Here is a 20,372-nt window from a genome sequence, read left to right on the forward strand (position 1 = left end):
AAGGTTGGACATCTCTGGCCTAGGCTAATTAAAGAGTAATAGGGAAGCCACATGGCTAAACCTCTGTCAGGACAAACTGAAAAGCACTACTTTTTAAAATAGGGCAGAAAAGCACAATGGCAAACTGCTTCAATGCTGGGAGAATGATAAGCTGAGGGTGACATCATCCAGTCAAGTCAATGTGACCCAGTTAGTAGGTTTTGCAGAAGAGTCCTAAGATAGTTTCCCACACATTCCAGTTTGAGAAAAGCAAGGACTTTGTATCCATCAAGTATCACTAACCTTTTAGGATGAGGGGCACAAAGGGGATAATGGGAGGTTTCATCCTAGACAGGACTTCTCTGTAGCTTTTATGATTCCTACAGGGATCCTAAAATGCAAAAGAGAAATGAAAAACTCAATATTATCTGTGATAAAAGCAGAGAGAGAATCAACTGCAGTCATTCCTCTACCCCCAACCCCCATTTTTTAAGTTAAACTATAGAGGCAAAACCATGGATATATCCAATTAAATGTGTTAAATATGAATCCTTGATGAGGCTAGGAGGTTCAAAATCATTCTAATCATCACAAAGACTGTTTGAACTATGCAGATTTAGGATTACTTTGAAAGAATAGGAGAGGAAAGAAGGAAAAGGGGATTTTTTAAAAAAGAAATGTGGTTCTTAGGGTGAAAAACTATTTCTAGCAGTATTTTTTCCCCAAAAAATTTATATCAAAATATTAAAAGAGATTCCAGGCAACATTTTTGGCCTATACTTATTTCACGCTAGCTGACAGCAAAAATCTATAAATATTAAAAATTCCACCATACTTAATAGGTGAAATTAAAATAATGGGTCTGTTTTTCAGGTAAAATGTCCACCACAGCCATTTGTTTCTAGAAGATCCTCAGTAAGCTTCCAAGAAAATCCAGAGACTCCTTGGGACACTGTTTATTAACTACTATATTAAAAAAAGAAACACATCAATGACTAGAAAACATTAGAAGAGAGAGTTTTCAACATCTAAACTGTGCTTACCAGTGGGAAAAGATTTATCCTAATTGCTGGAAGTGAAATAGCCTAAAATCTAGTTTTTTTCCCCCTAGTTTTGATTTAAGATAAAAGAGGGGAAAAAAAAAATCAGGGCTGATAATAAAGTGGGATTAAAATAAAATAATAAAATAAAATATTTAAACTGGATGCTCTTGTGTTTGCATTACATACTTTTAGTTCCTTTTAGTCACACTTTTTACCAGCTCTTTTATAAACAAAATATGAATGATTTACCGTGAGGTTTTCAAATTTACGAAACAAGTTCTTAAATTTGCCTGGAAGCTTCTGGAAGAAAAACAGAGTGATACAGATATAAACAGTTCTAAATGGACAAGATGGTTTAAAAATGATCAGCTGAAAGCAGAGTCTATCCTGTTCAGTCTGTCCTCAGTGATGGATGTGGGGTAATCTATCCAGACAAAAGGCTAAGCACTGTGGAAAACTTGCAGATGTTGACTGAAAGTAAATTGAGCAAGCTACAATTTAAAGAGGAGGAAGGCGTGTCTCCCAACATTTTCCCTTCCAACTGCTTTTACAAAAAATAGATTTCTCCATGAGGAGGTAATACCGTAAGTGACAGAAGTGCCCCAGTTTAGAAGCTATATACAGCTTCTGAGAAGCAGTTGATATTTAGGAGAAAAACGAATGACCACATTGAAGCTTACATTAATCCCTGATTTAATGGAATTCATTGTAAAATGAAAAGTGAATCATAAACACATCTTCTCCTTATTTTCAGGTGTTAGGTAGATAACCATTTGAGACTTCAGATAAGGGAAAGTGGTTAAACAGGCAAACCCTGCTTAAAAATTCAAACTGAGAATTTATGCTGTTTTCTAATGTTTTTTTAGATCAGTTTTTCCAATGAAGGTTAGACTGCATCTTACAACTAGAACCATCTAACATGGACAATTGTCTAGCAAGGACCATAAGAAAATTTGAGGAACCATCTTACCCTGAAGGGACTGGCTCACCCCACCCATGCTGGCAGAGGGGGCATTCTGCGGATCCTGTCAGTCGAGGAATTTTGGTTGGCGGGATTCAGGAGAAGTGTCTTCTCTGCTGTGGCTCCTGCCCTTTGGAATATCTGAGGTGAGATCAGCTCCCACCCTTCTGACCTTTCACAAGAGCCTTAAGACCTGGTTCTACCAGATGGCTTGGGGCCCCATTGGGCTTCACACTGGAGGTAGTTGATTAATTCAGAGCTAATCCCACCTCCCTCACCATGCATCCGGTTCCCTCCTTCTCTATCTTGTGACAATAATTTTATTTTGTTTATATTGTTGTTTTATTGTGTTGGAATATTTATACTTGATGATTTTAATATTTTTATGCTGTAAGCCACCCAGTCCCTTTGAAACGAGATGGGTGGCAAATACATTCAGTATTAAGATAATCATAAAACAAGTAGCTCTCTTCAGGGGCAGCAAACAGGTTCTGGTTCAGTCAGTACTTTCTACTGTAGTATGACATGGCATTTACAAAACTGGATTTAAGACTGCATTTGGCTAACTAGCATGTTAAATACTGAGCTGTGGTAATTTAAGCCCACAGGCATTACAAAATGGCTCCCAGCCTCTTTCAATACATAATGAGTGAAACAGGTATACCTTTTCATCTTGAAATGTGTTTTGAACGAATGTGACTGTTAAACATATGCATGCTGCATAATGACCATGTAGAACAGAGAAACTGGTTCTTGGATCTGAGCTAGATCCATTAAATCCATTAATAAAAGACTGTGAAAGGTAACATGCCTCTCACAGACATCAATCAGGTTATATAACAGCCTTCCAAGGAATCGTCTGGAATTTTATTCCCTCTATATGAGGAAGCCCACTGTTAACATATTCAATTAACAGTTTATAGGCTACAGCAGTGTTTCTCAACAATGCTAACTTTAAGATGTGTAGACTTTGACTCCCAGAATTCCCCAGCCAGCATGCTACAGGAGTTCAGAGTTCTGCTATGTTCAGAATTGTTCCAGACAACAGGACAAGAAACAATTGGTTGATAAATTACAAGAAAATACCTTTTAGTTAGACATTAAGAAAATAATTCCCAATCTAAGAGCTTTTTAACAGTGGAACAGACTGCTGTGAAAGTAATATATTCTCATTTGTTGGAGGTGTTTAACCATGATCGTTTGTCAGCAATGCTATAATAGTAGATTCCTGCATTAATCCAGATATTGAACTAGATGATCTTCATAATGCCTTTAAACACTTACATCCTATGAATCTATATTTCTGTACATAAAATGTGAGCTCATATGCCTGAATGCTACTCACCTGGTTTTGTTTTATACATGATCTAGGATTTAGATATGATTTTCTCCTAAGATATCAGAATTATATGCTATATTCAAACAGTATATTTTAGGATTTATGCCCGCTAACTTAGAAAGAAGAACAGGGATTCTCTGAAGGCCTGAAACTATTGTGCATGTTTATGTATTATGTGAATTAGCTATTATGAGTTGTAAACTGTGATGTATTAGGAAAACCATAGTTTAATGCAACATGAAATCAGAGGACTGTATAGCCCAAAGATTAAGATACTACGTTTTGTATAATTTGTATAAAGCCAATACTTACTTAGAACTGAAAACTATAAAAGTAAATTCTGAATAAGGAAACATAAAATTGATCTTAAAAATGGAAACTACAAATCATACCCAGAAACAAACTACCTTCCATTACTGCTCTTGGATGATGTTTAAAACTGCAGTGGGTTATAAAGAGAGAGAGGTTTAGTGGCTTTGTTCACATAAGATAACCCACAATGTGGTTGCTTGGCTTAATATGTTATGTGTACACAGCAGTTATGATGTGTTAGGATATTAAATTTAGTAGCTGGAACAGTACAGTGTACAATGGGACAGAACATACAGTTGTAGTTCACTGGTTGGAGAGTGCTGGCTCATGCATGATTGGTTGCTGAGGGTGTAAAGGGGGAGTTTCTCCTTTTCCCACCTTTCTCTTCTGTGTGTTATGTATGCTGTTTTGATTTACCTCATGATGTTTCTGTGTTCCTGACTATCTTGTCTGCTGTAAATATAAATGTGAAATATATTTATTTATATAAAATCACAACTTTGAGGCAGCATCTCTGACTTCATTTGGACAGTTGCTGCCCAATTCCCTGACATAATGTTTTCAATAAACCTTATTTGACAAACAATAATTTAATACAGCATATAAATCTAATGAGAATATTGGTTCATGAGTGAGATCCAGATAATGTAATAAGTAATATTGTAGCTGTTACAATGCATCCACCATTAATGCTGAAATCCTACTTGCTGAAATCCTGTTTTATAAGCATCATGAGAAAGAGTCCTTAAATAAGAAACCTATTACTGCATTTTCTGGATCATGGATGTTCCTTGTTTGCATCTCTGCTTGATGCCAACACAGTCTGATGCCAAAGATTATTTGAAATTATAGGAGGAGCCCAGCTATTAAAAACTATTTGTACTCTCAATTCCTGATAAACAGGAAAAGTGGTTCTTGCAAAACAACCAAAAGGAACATTGTGAATATAATGAACAAATTAGTGTCTCTATGTTTCTATGTCTACCTAGGAGTTTGGGAAAGATGAATTCAACACTCACTGTATCGCAACTGTGAATCTTTCAACATTTAGTGTCTTACAGCAGATACTTAAGGAATCTCAGTTTTCCATTTTATTGCTGTAACGAGTTTTTTTTACCTGATTTTCAGAAAGTGTAAGAAAAATAATGAACTCTGGACTAGAGTCTTTTGATATCCTTACAGCACTATTTTTTTGCAATTACCTGTAGCCACAGGGGAAGCAGCATTAAAACAGTGATTCCATGCAGCACTTAATATAAAACTACTTAATGCAGCAAGCTTTTCCTTAAAGTCAGCATTGTTCTACCATATTTACTTGGAAACAAGTATTATCCTCAGAAGAGACATCCAATTTTTATTAAAAGCTTTCTTTGCAGCTTTAGCTACTTTTCCTGTTTCCTGCTGAATCTCTTTTCCTCATTTTTTATTACTATGAAATGGGGTTTAGCTTTCATTCTTTATTTTCTTTCAAGTGAAACAAGGACAATTAAAAAGTATTTATCAGGTCTGCCAAGTAACACACTTTCAGCTGTAAGCAGACAGCCTATAATGAAATAAAAACACATTTTAGATGCTAACAATAATGCTTTGCATGTAAATAGACCATTGACAGACACAGATTAAATATGAGCATGTTAAAGATGTTAGGGTTTTCTAGAAGTGCAGAAACTACATACAACTAAGAAATATAAAAAATACAATATAATAATGATAAAACCAGTAACTCCTAATAAACCTAAAATATCTGGGTAACCAAAAACATTTTCACTAGTGCCAACTATTTTTACAAATCAAGCTTTCTTTTGCTAAATGTTTTCTCAAGCAAAGCACAACTAATTTTTCTCCTTTTTTAAAGTAAAAAGGAATAAATTATCATGAATAATATTGAAAATAAAAAGGCTGAAAACATAGAAAAAATTAAATGCAATGATTTATCACCAGCATTGTCTGGCTCCTCTGTTAAAAAAAGGTGCAAAGGATAGCAATTTTTTAATAAGGTGTGGTAACCATCTCTGTCCAACACTGCTGACTAATAGTTCACCCAGTTCCTCATTACTGTGAAACAGTAAAGCAAGAATGAAGGTGAATGTATATGGTCCAGGATAATCTGCAGGATTCAATCTGGTCGGTCACTGGGACCAGAGATTTTGTTTTCCGAGCTTTTGGACTCATACTGGAGCCCATGTTCAGAGAACTTTTCTCTAGCTTCTCACTAACTAGATTAATTGACTAATTGATTAACTGATTTGTATGCTGCAACACACACCCACTGGGATAATTCTAGGCTAAATTCATATAGATATATAGGTAGGTATTGTGTCTTGGTTTGCAATCCAGTCCTCACAGCTTTATTCAGAAGCAAGTTCCATGGAACACATTGGGAATACTCCCCAGTAGTTTCTTGGAAACTCTGTGAAACTCTTTTCTGAGTTCAAACATTATCTAAGGAAAAGATGAAGAAATGCTCCTTTGATACTTCTCTGATCTCCCTACTCAGAGAAACTTAGGAGTAATTGTTGTGTTTTTGTTTAGCTTTTCACATATTAGAGTCAGATAAGCTGGATTTCATATATCACATCAAGTCCCAAAGAACTTGGTTTGATTCTGGCTTTATATCAAAACCAGCAATGCGCTTTTTTTTAATCACTGCTTCTTGTCATATTGTGCAAAGTCAGCTCCTGCAATTTGCATTAAATCATAAACTATAGTTTAAAAAATGACAACCATGGTTGCAGTAAATCATAACAAGACGTGAATCACTACTAGTCATTCAAAAGGCCTTTCAGTGGTGAGTTGAAGTGTTATTCAACCATTTGGCAAAAAAAATATACCAACACCAGCAATCTGCTTTTTTTATCATTGATTCTGATCCTACTTCCAAGTCACTGGAATTAGTTAATTTCGTTTTACAGTGATTTAAAAAAAAAGACTAATAGATTTCACATCATGAAATGGATCTTGGACAGTGCTGGAATGAGGAAAACTTTACTGTAACACCTGTATAACTACAATTCTCAGTGAGATGAAGGTAATGTCATAGGACATGGCACAAAAAAGTATTGCTAAAGAATCTTCATGACATGATTAGAGGCAAGTGAGTAAATACTTCATAGAATGAACCAACTGAAACTAAGGAAATACTCCAGACTTACCAACTGAAATGCATCTGTTCCAGTCATAATGAAATCTGGATCTAAATGTCCAGTAGTTTTTAACTGTTTTTATGTTGCTAACGGTATAGCATGATCATTTGTCAGGATCTATTTACTGTACATTCTTAGCCATTTTGAAATATTTTAGAAATATAAAAATTTAACTGCAAATTTGGGTGATGAAATAGTGTGTATGAGAGAAAAAGAGATAACAGAGATACAAATATACAAAAATCAGTTTTTCTTCATCATCATCTTACCTCCCAGGTGAGGCGCAAACGACTGACAGGTGCATTGTTCAGTCCTATAACCACAGCATAGAATGTTAACATATCCTGATGCTGTTTACATCTGCAGGGAGAAAATAAAAAGGTAGCTGAGAATCAAACCAACAAAATATTAAAACTAAGCAGTTTCAACTGATTTTACCATGCCTGCCCTTATTTTAATTTATTCTGATATCAGTCAGTAAAATAGGAGAAGACATCTTGGCTGCTATCATGGCCCCCTTGTACATATCACCTTACTACTTATATACATAAGACATAATGCCCCTTAAATCTGTGTTATTTTAATTGCAGTCCGACTTTCTGTCCTGTTTCACTCTCAAATGCTGTTAGAGGAAGAAAGGGAGGAGGAGAAGATGAGGAGACAAAAAGCTCAGGATTTTCCAGGAGATCATTGTACTGGTCAGGTAGCAAGGAAGGGAAAATCGTTTTTAGAAGTTGTTTTTTACAAAGTAATTTGTGGCCCAGAAAAAGGGGCAGCTGTGGAGTTCACTTGGGTTAAGATGATTCCTAAATACTGCAAGCAAATAAACACCTTCACCTTCTCTTGTCATGTTTCTGAGCCCAGGTAGGCTGCCAAGGCTCAAAGAGAAGCAGGAGGTGGCAAGTGAAATGAGAAGGGATGTGACTTCATCACCAGGAAAAACTGAACTGCCAAATTCAAATATATCTGCCTCCATAATGGCTGAGAGGCAGTTAAAGGGATATCATAAAACACAACCTATACAAAGGATTAGTTCTGTGATTAGCAGGATACTAAAAGTAAGTGTTAGCTAGGTAAATGATGAGAGAAAAGGCAACACTGTCTTCCGTGAAATCCATAGGACACAAACATCATTTTTAACCAAACCATAGCCATTGCAAATCCAGGAATTTAGAGCACTTCTCTAACCTGAATAATTTGTCCAAAATCTGACGCCCAGTGTGTTTCATAGCTGTGTTCAACCTCTTCCTGCTCCTCCAGGCACCAGGCCTTTTTGCTGCAAATCCCCTCATCTAATAAATAATCTGGGAAGGAAGCTTGAGCAAAGGCTCAGCTGTTATTGGGTATTAAAGTCAATCAGGATGGTGCAATGAGATTCAACCTTCCTAGCCATTAACCTTAAAGAAACCAACAGAGAGGGGAAGTAGACTGAACATGCAGGGAAGAAGCAGAGAGGAACATAATGGTTGAACAGAACAAGAAAGGAGAAAAATGGAAATATAGAAAAAGCTAAGATTTCATAGTATATTCTGCAGATCTCTCAGAATTCCAATATTCTTTTTTACAGATTTCAAGACATTGGAATATATTCTTAAAGAACTGGAAGTTGGCAAAAGAGGATATGAACTGCTGTCCCTGCAGAGGAAGATGATTACCGTGTGAGATTTTATACACCCTCTCTTCGGGGCTGCTTGAAATTCAAAGAAACTGAATATTTTTAATTATCCCCTTTTGAATTTTAAACTATTTCCTTAACACAGTATGTTCTTCTAACCAGAGCATTCATATGTGTATTTATATGTCAAAAAAAGTCCAGATGGCAGCCACAACTGTGCAATTAAACTCTGCCTATTGTTTACTTGTATCATCCATGCAACACATATAAAAAGGGCTTGGATCTTTGAACATTTGGAAAACATTAACAATCTCATGTCAGGTAACAGAAGGAGAACCATCATCACCAGTGACATTATGACTGCATTAAATGTAATCCCATTATGAAGAAAGGACCAAAATATGGCACTCACACAGCAGCAATCTTGATGAATTTCTTGAGCAAGTGAGCCCGCTTTCCTAAAGATTCACAGAGTAATACTTCAGTAGCCACCCAGTGCTGAACCTCACTGCAGCGTTGTAGCAGCAATTCCAGATTGGCAGTCTCCCGTCGGCCACGTTCACCATGGAACACATAATCCACAAATTCTAGCTATAAAAAAATTGAAAAGGAAAGAGAGTAGGCAATGGGCCTTCTGAGATCCAGACTGAAGGCTTCACCCTGCAATCCTGGTGCCAAACAACTCATATACATGAACTCCTTTTATTGATCAGTCTACGTCACACATAACAAGGAGAAAGGGGTGGAAACTGAACTGGGGAAAAGATAAGACTAAGTAAAGTTAAGTTGTTGTATTGGATCAGTTCAGCCCACAAAATGGTGAAAGGTCCAATGACTGCATATTCCTCTATACAGGATGTCCTCCACTTACAACTGATTGCTTAGTGACTATTCAGTATTAAGAATTACAGAATTCCCAGCAGTATTTATGACCACTTGCAGCTTTCCATGATCACTTGACTGCATTTTATAATGTTTTTGCTGATTTCTAGATTTCAGCAAAACCAGCCCATAACAAACAATTAGTTCAGTTAATGATCATGGCATTTACTTAATGACCACAATATTCATTTAACCACTACAAAAAAACCACTACTGCAAAAAAAGTAATAAAATCAAATATGTCACTCTTGTGCTGTTATTATTGTGAGGGCAAGCTTGCTAGCACTTCAATGATGACTGGATGATATTGTATGATGCGTTAAATCTCTAGTAAAAAAATAACCAATGTGTCAGAGAGCAAGTTCATCTTTTTCCAAAAATTCAGTAATGAGAATGTCCTGCTATTCTGAAGTGCAAAGTTTTCCATTTCTGAAAAATTCATTAAAAAAAATCTAAGAATGGCACACAGTATAGTTCACCTTTCAAAGTTTGAATAGGCCTATTAAGAAACTCACTCTACCTAAAGAAAGCTAGCATCTCAAGGGGAACATTCAGTACAATATAGAATCACATATTAGCAAGAAAGTGAAGCATCTCTGAATGTGTATTCAGCTCTTGTTGTATGCTGAGATCATGATGTTCCAGGGAGTCAGTGTCCAAACATGTCTAGAAAAGGTCAAGTTAGGAAGATTATGTTTAGTTTGCTCACCTCATGGACACACCAGAACAGTTCCCAGTGGAAGGCTGTCAGGTGATTTGCTACATCCTCAGCTTCCATCCGATGGATTTCTGTGTCACCTGGTGACACTTGGATTTCCTCTGGCAGAGGAACCTGCAGAAAAGGTCAAATTGATGGATAATGTTACCAATGTAAGATCTGGATATGTATGCATATGAATGTGTATCTTTCTACCAACATATATAAGGGGAAGGGGAACAAGGGAGGAAGACATATTTACATATGTTGGAAAGATGTAAAGATGAACTGTAATCAAACACAGCAACTCCAACCACAAAGAGGTCAAAGACTCACAACGCAAAAGCCATGTTGACAAGTCAAGGAGAGCCATACCCAAGGAAATCCACTTACCAGGGATGGAAAAGTATCCTTTGTGCAGGCAAAAAGATGGCTGTTTATCCCCAAGGTAGTGAAAACACACTCTTCATTAGGTTGTAGCACAGATTTCTCTGAGATTGGGGGTGAAAGTGATTGAAAGTTACTGAATTACCTGGATTGGCATATAAATATCTCCCATAACATTTTCATTAAAATGATTGTAGGTTCATGTTCACATTAAGTCAATAATCTTATTTTCTACTCATCACCTCTCAAATGAACATTTTATGCTTCAACACATAGCTGGCCCACTTTGAGACATCTAGCACCAGTGGAGTTCCTAGCAGTGCAATCACTTCTGGAATGCCTGAGGGAACACCTTCCAAAAAAGTCTTGAGTATCTGAGCACCTTGGAGAGTTTAAATTGGCTGGATTTGGGACATCATTTATTAGTATTTTTTCATTATTTCATTTTTGACTTTGGACTTAAGAGTAGAGACTTTCCTAGTCTTTAAAACCAAACTCTAGGTACTAGGACTTTCACTCATTAACCCTCTCACAAAGCAAACAAAAGAACAACATACAACAGAATTATCTTCTATTTCATCTTACCTTATTGAGTAATTAGTTAATAATTATTCACGAATTCACTACTCTTTCACTTTTGCTGCACTTATGGATAATTCCTTTTATCTATGTGCCACTGTGTACTATGTGACCCTAGGCACTAGATAAGTCTATTACCTTCTTATCAGGCCTCATTCTGGTGCAACAGCCAAAAAAACCACCCCTAAATGTACTTCATTTTGACCAGGTGGCAGTAAGATGTAATAGTAATTACAACCTGCTGTGCTTTTCCATCTTTGACCTTTTATTTTCTGAAATTTTTGAGTTTCAAGCTTGAGGAAGGATAACTCAAACCACTATCACTCTTCCTGAGGGACAGATACCTCCTGATGATGCAACAGCTACCAGAATGAGAGCTTCCTCCCGTGTAGGCTGTTCATCAGAATATTGAAGTTTCTCAGTCACTGATGTGAGGATGTCCTGCACAGAGGCTGAGAGGCGGCTGCGGATGGTAACGTAGGAGTGGTCTGGCATATAGACTCTGCAGAAGACTAGAAAAAAAGGGGAGACAACCAAGCTGCTGAAACTTGGAATAGAAAGGGACTTCAATGATGGCTTGAATCCTATCAATCTCTCTGAGACTCTGGCCATAGTTGGGGAATGGATGCAATCAAGCCAACATGTTGCATTTGGAAAAGCCTGTAATGTTGGTCCTGCAATGTGGAAATGATCAAGGAACTGTCAATACTGGTAGAATTCTGTTCCTTCTAGACCAGTGGTTCTCAACCTTTTTAATGCCGCGACCCCCAACCGGTCGTAAGTCGAGGACTATTCAACCGGTCGTAAGTCGTGGACTACTCAACTGGTGCAGCACCGTTTGCAGAATGGGACTTTTGGCGGGCTCAGCAGGGCAGAGAAAGCCTGGACAATTCCTACTGGCTTTTGAAAGCCAATAGAATTAGACTCTCTTCAAGAGAGTCTATTCTATTGGCTTTCAAAAGCCAATAGAATAAAAGGGAGTAGCATAGCTAAGGAAAAGGGGAAAAAAATGGCGGACTGCGTTGTTTGGCGACCCCCGTGAAATGTCGTTCGACCCCAAATGGTGTCCCGACCCACAGGTTGAGAACCACTGTTCTAGACAGATTTAGGAGTTTCTTGGATTCATCACTCATCTGGGAAACCAAATTTATGACAATGACAAGAATGCTGCTTACTTCCCTCTCTTACCTCCTTAAATACAGACCATGAGACATCACTCATGGCATCTCATGTTAGACTTCTATAATTTGGTTTGTGGTGAGATTCTGACATTTCACCTGGCAGAAAAGCCCAACTTCTGATGCACATGAATCCCTGGAATATACAGCATCAAGTGTCCCTGTTTGTTTCTGCCCCATTACTGTCTTACAAACTTAACTTGCTGCTGCTGAATGATTACTGAAATACCTTTAATTTTTAAAATCTTCTGAATATCCCATATATGAGCTTAATTTTTAACTGAGCTTATTCCTATAGTATTATGCCAATGCTGGCCATACCTCCAAAATTTGACAACCTTAAGTAGGATTGCTACATTTCCCCCAAAATTATTGTACTTGTTTCTGCTTCATTAGGCAGACCTTTTTCCTGCAAAGACAGAAGAACTGGAGCCAGTGAAAAAGGTGGCATTACTGTAGTGTTTCCAAACTTGGCAACTTTAAGAAGTGTGGACTTCAACCCTGAGAATTTCTCAAACAGCAAGATTGAAAAACTCTGCATTAAACTAACCTGACTGCTTTTACTTTCTTTTTTCCCCTTCTCTAATCTCTTATTTTCTGAACTTTGAAAAGGCTGCAATAGAGAAGGCAGAAAAGAAGGCAGATGTCATGGTGACATTTTCCTTGGGAAACTGTTAAGTCCTGATCGGAAATGCACAAAATCTACCATAACAATAATTTTGAGAGAATGCCAAACCACATTTTAAACATTCCAAATTGATATTCTGATCTAGAAAAATTGTATGGCAAATCCTGTCTAATTTATTCAAGGGCTTGTGTGCATTTGTAATTTTTTGCCAATGGTTGAATGAAATTGTATCACTATCTTCATTCAGTTCCTATAAACAAAACTTTAATTTTATTCTCTCTTCCACCCCACTGCCAAGCATACTCTTTATTATTTACTTTCATCCGATCCACGGAAGGCAACCCGAGTTTGAAGACATGAATCAATGCGGCGAAAATGTCTGAACAAAGGCTTGACTTGCTTGCTGGGTGGTTCAGTTTCTTCAGTCATTCTGTAACCAGATGGCAAGATTTAAAAGCCAGAAGAGATGGTAACTACATTCTCCGCAATAGCTATGATTCACACAGTTCACTAAGCTACAAAGCATCCAATCACATTTTAACTTAGTATGTTATGCAAATTCAGCCAATACAACATGCATACCCCAACATGTGATTGAGTAAGCCAAAGTTAAGCTAACATTGAATAAGCATGACACACAAATTCAGTCAATGAGATGAATAATACAGTTTGACTGACTGGCTCAGCCTATTATTGAACCTAAGTTATTAAGGTTTGAAAAGAATTATTTATGGTCAAGGGCCTTTCAGCACTTGTACATAATCATGCTAAGTAATATCTTTCTTCTGCCATGCTCTCATCTCAGTGCATCTTAACTCCAGTCCATAAGTGAGATAGGTTTAAACATTTTTAGCTGTACTGATATTCCTGAAATACCAACTACCTAATCAGGAGAACTTTAAAAGTGACAATCACCCATAATAGCAGGTAGCTTGTGTAGCTCCTACAGTAGAGGTGTTATCTGTAAATCCCTAGCAGCATCCTCATTATTCAAGCAATTCCATCCTGAACTAGTTGATTTCCAAATAATTTTCATGGGCAATCCCATGAAATGGATAGCAAAAGTCTAGACAAGGTACAAAGGTAATAGAGCTTCTAGATCCAGATAAGATTGTAACTAGCACACAAGATAAAACTGTGCAAAGACCTTCCTAGCTACATCTTCCACCTGATCCTCAAATAAGAGGTGAGAATCCAGGAAGACCCCTATATAATGAATCACTTCAACCCAGGACAGTTCAACTTCTTTCAGAATTTTAAAAAATAGTACAAAAACGCTTCCATAACCACTGTTACTCTGTCTTACTTGGATTAAATCCAAATGGGAACCAAAACTTTCCCATCCATGTTGCCATTTTTAACTTACTTGAGTTCCACTGTGTCCACAAGCTCATGTAACTTCAGGATTTCATTTTCCAGTTTGTGGTAGAGGGATGCATCCTTCATGATCAGCAAATACAGATCCTAAAAGAGAAAAGAAAGTTGCTTGGGCCAAATAACATCAAACTGCCTAAGCAAAGGAATAACAACTACTGATCACCAGTATCTAGCCAGCTATGAAGACTTGCCTCCTTAGATATATGAAATAATATTTAGAAAAACAAAGATTGGGAACTTGTAATTCAGGTATATTCATTTTTTAATTAGTTTGCTCTCATGAAAGCAGGGAAAGAAAAGCTCTGTTATACCTTGATGATTTTGCCAGCCTTCTCTTCTTCTTGCAGAATCCCCTTGAATGTTTCAAGAAAGTGCAGTAAAATGATCAAAACTGCTCGTTTCCGGTGCATAGCTTCATTTTCTTTCCAGCTTGGTGGTAATGGGATTGTTGACGCAGTCATGAAGGTAGCAGAGGCAGGTTAAGGTAAACCCACAGCATGAAGTTTCAGGAAACAACTAACAATTAGAGGGGAAAAGGTATTCCAAATGACAGGTCTGGGAATGAAGTGGAATTAATCTGAGTCCAGATGGCAATAAGAAAAACCAAAGGAATTTTGCATTACTAGCCGATGTTAATTTAATGTGTCATTTTATACTGTATATATTCCAAATAATCACAAAAGTGGCATACAAAAGATTTAAAGTTCTGAATATTTTGAATTTAAAACTCTCCATTTCAGTTTCAAAAATGTTCCAAATTTATTAGAATTGTATTGTGAGCATTCCATGTCCAGAAAAGTCTCTGATAAATGGGAATGGTGGGTGGAATAGCTTCAGAATACTTCTGGAAAGGCTTGAATATTTTATTTCAACACTGAAGATAACAAATACTGAAGATGTTACCCAACTGGGTAATGAAATGTCTGCAAGTAAAGAACCAAACTCAGAGACCACCATGCTTCAACCTTGAGCTACAAATATTGTCTTCTAAAGATTGAAGTGACCATCATTACTGTCATTCACTGATTTCCTAAGAAGAAAACCTTATTGAATAGATTGAAGACTATATCTAAATACAAGCACAATTGAATTGTTTATGCTGATGACAGTCTCTTAAGGATAAGCTGCAGAGATGGATAAAAGTATATGTGTAGCCCATATTTTACAAATCATGCAATTAAAAAAACAGGAGGTACAACATCATTGTATTAGAATTTTCCTGTTCTCCTTAAGCAACAGCCAATTAAAAAAAGGGAGACAATAATACTGTATGATACAACTTTTTAGTGAGTCACCAGCAGAAAAAAAGTTTTAAAGAGTCAATTGTCCCTTACAAAGTATTATTTCAATTTTTAAAGGCTATTTTTTAAAATATTTTTCAATAAGCTTCCTAGAGATCAACTGCCTTTTAAAAATGTTGATCACTCTTTTATGTAGTTCATTTAGCACCATTTCTTCGGCAGCTTCTAGCCATATCCACCAAGGTCAAGGGATACAAAAATCATACAGCTGTGGGCAGTAGTTTCATATTTAATGACTCCAAATATTTCACTGGGTGCTGCTCATATATTTTCATAATGACTAGAAATATGCTTTTAAAATGAAAATTACAGCTGAAATTCTAAGGAAATTAACCAGTTATGCAACAGCACTCTGTAGAATAACTAAATACAAGAAGATCCAAGAATATGAAAACATGAAAAGTGAAATGGATTTCCCCCCAGTCCTTTTAAAGGGTCTTCTCCAAAAGTTTGCAGGAAGGATATTGTTGGTATAACTGATGTAAGAACTGCTCCGTGGGCAAAAACAATGAGTGGGTAAGAACAATATCATCTAGGAGGATATCTAAGAAAAGACAAAAAAAAATGGGAAGAAAAAAAGAGATTATAATGCAGCTGAGCTCAGGAAACAATGGTAAGGAACTTGGACAACTCTTTCCTTGTTTGGTTCAATAGGATGGGACACACAAGCAGCCTCATGAATACTCTGCAAATGGCCAACTCAATTCCAACAAATCCTAATAGCCTTGTTGCAGTGCCCTGGCTGGCTGATTTTAGATAATTTGTTTATTCACTTTCTTCCAGAGTCAACACATTTTATTTCAGAAGATAATATTTTATTAATAAATGAGCATCTGTACATACTCAGCATGCGTTGTAATACACTGATGGTGTAGCAGGAAACTCTGGCCTTGGAGAAAGGGGAGGAGCATGCTGCAGCAGCTCACATCAACCAAGATATTGTATTAAGGTGACCAACCATCCTCCTTTAGGGAGGACAGTCCTCCCTTTGTGAGTTCTGTCCTCCCTCGAAAAGTGTCCTCCTACATGTCCTCCTTTTCGATATTTGAGGACTAATCTGCAGGGCTTTTTTCCCCTCATAGAACGCTCAGAACGGCGTTCTGGCACCTTTTTTTGATGGTTTTTTTTTCAACTTTTGCATGAGCTGTGCTACTCCCCCTATTGGCTTTCGAAAGCCAATAGGAATTGCTGCTGAGCACACCAAAACACCCGGCCAGCAAACTTTGCATATGTAAGTTGTCTGCAGCGAAGGCGAATTGGCAGGAACTTTGCACCCCTCCCTGTTACCCAACTACATCATCTCCTAATTAGTCCCAAAGGTACCTGGAGGAGACTGGAGCGGTGACGCCACGGTAACTTTCTCTTGATCTTCGGCCCTACTAGGGCAATAATGGCTGCGGGCGCAAGAGGCAGGGGCGGCAGGGCTGTTGTGGGTGGGGGTATGAGGGGCAGCAGTGGCCGGCTGCCCCCTGTGAGGTGGGAGCTGTGGGGCCTGCTCTACATGGGGCTGTGCAGGGTGGGCGGTGGTGCTGGTGGGACGGCTGCAGGCGGGGTGTGTCGATGGCGGGCTGCCCCCCCAGGGCCAGAGCCGGCACAGCTGGTGCTTTGGGAGCCGCGAGGCCTGCTCTACACGGCAGGGCAACAGTGCTGGCGGAGCGGCTGCGGGCACGACATGTAAGCATAATTACAATATAAAATGTTATTGTTACAAATGTTTTTATTATGTATTTATCATATTATAGTGTATTCTGTATTATTGTTGCAATGAATAAAATGTTTCTTTTATTTACAATATTTTTTTTCTTCAATTTATTTGTGTCCTCCTTTTTATTGTAAAAAAGTTGATCACCTTAATTGTATTGATCTTGGGTCTGTTAGTTGGTAGCCATTTCAAGAGGAATTACAAAACCCTGAAGTTTGGTCTTAAGGACCACCCTTCTATACACTTGTCTCTTCTCATCTATGCTTGCAATGTGGACAGAAAGTGTTACCACCTTCATATCAGTCTTTGCTGAATATGATAGCCCTCCAGGTAATTGAATTTCAGTTTTAAGAATTTTCTGGCCAGAATTTAAACTTGGAGAATATGCAGCAATGGTAAAATTAGCAGTATATATACATAACAAAAAATTAATTAAATGTAAGCAAGAATGGCTTCTATATATACTGTATATCACACAGCAGGGCAAATACAAATACTTAAAGTGTGATTTCTAAAGTTTATAAATAATGTAAATGACTTGGATTACAAAGAAGGGGAAATCAGAAGTAAAATACTTATACTATTTTAGTAAGGTTTTTTTCTCTTTTTCTAGTTATTTTTTCTTTTTTTAACATTTACAAAATAACAATATAGTGGAGATTTCAAAGATTTATATTTTCCTTTTGACCCATAAAAATAACTCAGTGTACTTTGTCTATTATGGTTAATCTTTTATTAATATTATACTGCATATTAGTTGTATAACATTCATTTAACAATATAGCTTTTGAAATTATATTTTTGATGTAAATAATTTTTTTAAAAAAATAAAAAAAATTCCCCAGACAGAATGGCCATTGCTGAGACTTGCAGTTCATACATCTAAATCAGGTGTGTCCAATCTTGGCAACTTTAAAATGTTTGGACTTCAACTCCCAGAATTCTCCAACTGGTGGTGGAACTGAGAGTTGAAGTCCAGAGGCCTTAAAGTTATCAAGGTTGGATACCTGATCTAGAAGGCTCTGATTTGGGAGTTACTACCTCATGCCATCATAATTAGGGCATATTCTAGTGATTTGTGTTATGATTTTTTTTAAAGAAGTGTCTCTGAGCATGTATAAAGAATAGTTGTACAATGTTAATCAAGGAGAGAAGCAACCTAGAACTAAGGAGAAACTTCCTGACAGTTAGAACAAATAATCAATGGAACAACCTGCCTCCAGAAGCGGTGAATGCTTCAACACTGGAAATTTTTAAGAAGAGACTGGACAGCCATCTGTCCGAAATGGTGTAGGGTTTCCTACCTGAGCAGGGGGTTGGACTTGATGACCTCCAAGGTCCCTTCCAACATTATTATGATTGTTGTTGTTGTTATTATTATTATTATATGTTATTGAATAAAAATCTTTAATTTAGCTTCCAGAGAGAGACATTTTGACGTAGTGATTAAGGCTTTAAAATAGAAAACAGGAAATCATGAGTTTGAATCCTGCCTTAGACACAAAGCTGGATAACCCTAATCCTAACCCTAACCCAGGGGTAGGCAACCTTGGCTCTTTTATGACTCGTGGACTTCAACTCCCAGAATTCCTGAGCCAGTCATGCTGAGGAGAAATGGAGAGGTTTCCAAGCTGAGCCATGCTGGCTCAGGAATTCTGGGAGTTGAAGTCCACGAGTCATAAAAGAGCCAAGGTTGCCTACTCCTGCCCTAACCCAACCCTCTCTCAGGCCTGGGAAGGAGACAATGGCAAACCACTTCTGAAAGACCTTGCCAAAAAACCCTGCAGGGACTAGTGCAGGCAGTTGCCAGGAGTCAACATGATTTGAAGGCATAAAAAGAAGAAATCTTAGCTTCCACCTATTCCCCATGAAAAATAAAAGGTCATTGGTCAAAAATACAGATGAAACCCCAAATTCAACCCTAATTCTCTCAAATTTTCTTTGGCATTTATTCTCCTTGTTCACATAGATTGCTTTTTCATATCATTGTCTATTAATGAATGAAGGATAATGGCTCACTTTACCTTTCTTAGGAAAATAGACAAAAACAGAATTCAGATCAAACCTTAACACATTAGGAAGATACATTACACTGCATTTGTCAAATGGGGGAGGAGGTGTGACTCCAGTATACCAGTATACCAACTATGTTTCATCTGCTCTTTACTTTGTTTTGCTAATGATTTTATGCAGGATGAATTTCGATTTTTAAAATTATTTTTATTCTATTGTGGACCATATCAGGAGAATATATGCTGAAGCAGGGACTCTAAATAAATCTAGCGGTAAATAAAATTAATACTTCAGCAACAGTCATTGCAGCATCCTTCAGTTCAATTCACATGGTCTTTGTCCAGAACTACATCCTAAATTGAGGCAATCTGGATTTTTCTAGTTGATGAAGGCTGTGTCTTAGGCTACCACAAACTCAGTTCAAAAACATTTTTCCTTGTTGCCTGACAACATGCACACACGGCAGCTAATGAGGTCTGCACGATGGGTGAACGTTGACATTATGTGTATTTTAAGCCTCTAAAAATTAGAAATTCACTTTTTTTATCACTCTTATTGTGGCGTTAACATTTCTTGTGTCACTTTCTTCTGAAAATACTTCACTCCCTATCTGCTTTCATTTCACTGGGAGCAAGGGCACAGATATTAAACTAGTATGTATGTTAGTCTGTATTCTCCATTTAATGCATTTCTAAAAACGTGTTTGTTATGTCCCGAGCCTTGCAAATGGCTCGGGCGTTTGCAGGCAGTCCCGGGCAGGTGCAAAGCTGCCCGGGACCAGACAGGCTGTCGCCAGCGCCGTGCGCATGCGCGGGTGCTGGCGCGGGAAAAGTAACCCATTTACCCGGGAGTTGCCTATATAAGAGGCTGCAAGGCGTTTGGGCGAGGCTGAAGTCATCTTCTTGTAAGCTGAACGCTGAATAAAAGAAACTGAGAACTCCAGCTGCTTCTCGTGTCTATTTTCCCGCCACGGACTCAACACTGGCGATGAGGATGGGATGCCTTGCACTACCTGGAAAGGAAAAAGTGTAAGCTTACCCAAGGAGTCCTGAGCGGCGGAAGAGGAACGGCGTCGACTCGGCAGCTGCCCGCCAATCCGGTGCGCATTCGGGGGTAGGCTGGCTGATAGACCCGTCTCCTGAAGATCCGAAGATGGCGAAAATCGGAAGGCTTTCGGAATTCGACGTCTCACATCCAGAGCGGTGGGAGTCCTACGTATCCAGAATGGAGAACTAC

General features: G+C 37.8%; 1 protein-coding gene across 9 annotated transcripts in view; it reads right to left on the reverse strand.

The window, feature by feature from the left end:
* Positions 1 to 20,372, reverse strand: part of RAPGEFL1 (Rap guanine nucleotide exchange factor like 1) — a 72,664-nt gene that overhangs the window by 15,985 nt on the left and 36,307 nt on the right. For 8 of the 9 annotated variants that reach the window (XR_005558594.1, XR_005558593.1, XR_005558592.1 and 5 more), the window contains exons 2-12: positions 15,887 to 15,965; positions 14,432 to 14,585; positions 14,110 to 14,207; positions 13,061 to 13,173; positions 11,282 to 11,449; positions 10,365 to 10,462; positions 9,984 to 10,106; positions 8,805 to 8,983; positions 7,047 to 7,137; positions 1,272 to 1,322; positions 283 to 370 (exon numbers count right to left, since the gene is read on the reverse strand). Coding sequence is in view for 3 of the 9 variants with exons in the window: in XM_039358788.1 (XP_039214722.1) it covers positions 283 to 370; positions 1,272 to 1,322; positions 7,047 to 7,137; positions 8,805 to 8,983; positions 9,984 to 10,106; positions 10,365 to 10,462; positions 11,282 to 11,449; positions 13,061 to 13,173; positions 14,110 to 14,207; positions 14,432 to 14,585; positions 15,887 to 15,965 (1,242 nt within the window). In the remaining 6 variants the exon portion in view is untranslated. The remainder of the gene's footprint in view (positions 1 to 282; positions 371 to 1,271; positions 1,323 to 7,046; positions 7,138 to 8,804; positions 8,984 to 9,983; positions 10,107 to 10,364; positions 10,463 to 11,281; positions 11,450 to 13,060; positions 13,174 to 14,109; positions 14,208 to 14,431; positions 14,586 to 15,886; positions 15,966 to 20,372) is intronic. The other variant, XM_039358787.1, reaches the window with a different exon arrangement.

This window comes from Crotalus tigris, unplaced genomic scaffold (assembly GCF_016545835.1).
Source record: "Crotalus tigris isolate CLP2741 ecotype Arizona unplaced genomic scaffold, ASM1654583v1 scf7180000019068.10715455, whole genome shotgun sequence".
Lineage (NCBI taxonomy): Eukaryota > Metazoa > Chordata > Lepidosauria > Squamata > Viperidae > Crotalus > Crotalus tigris.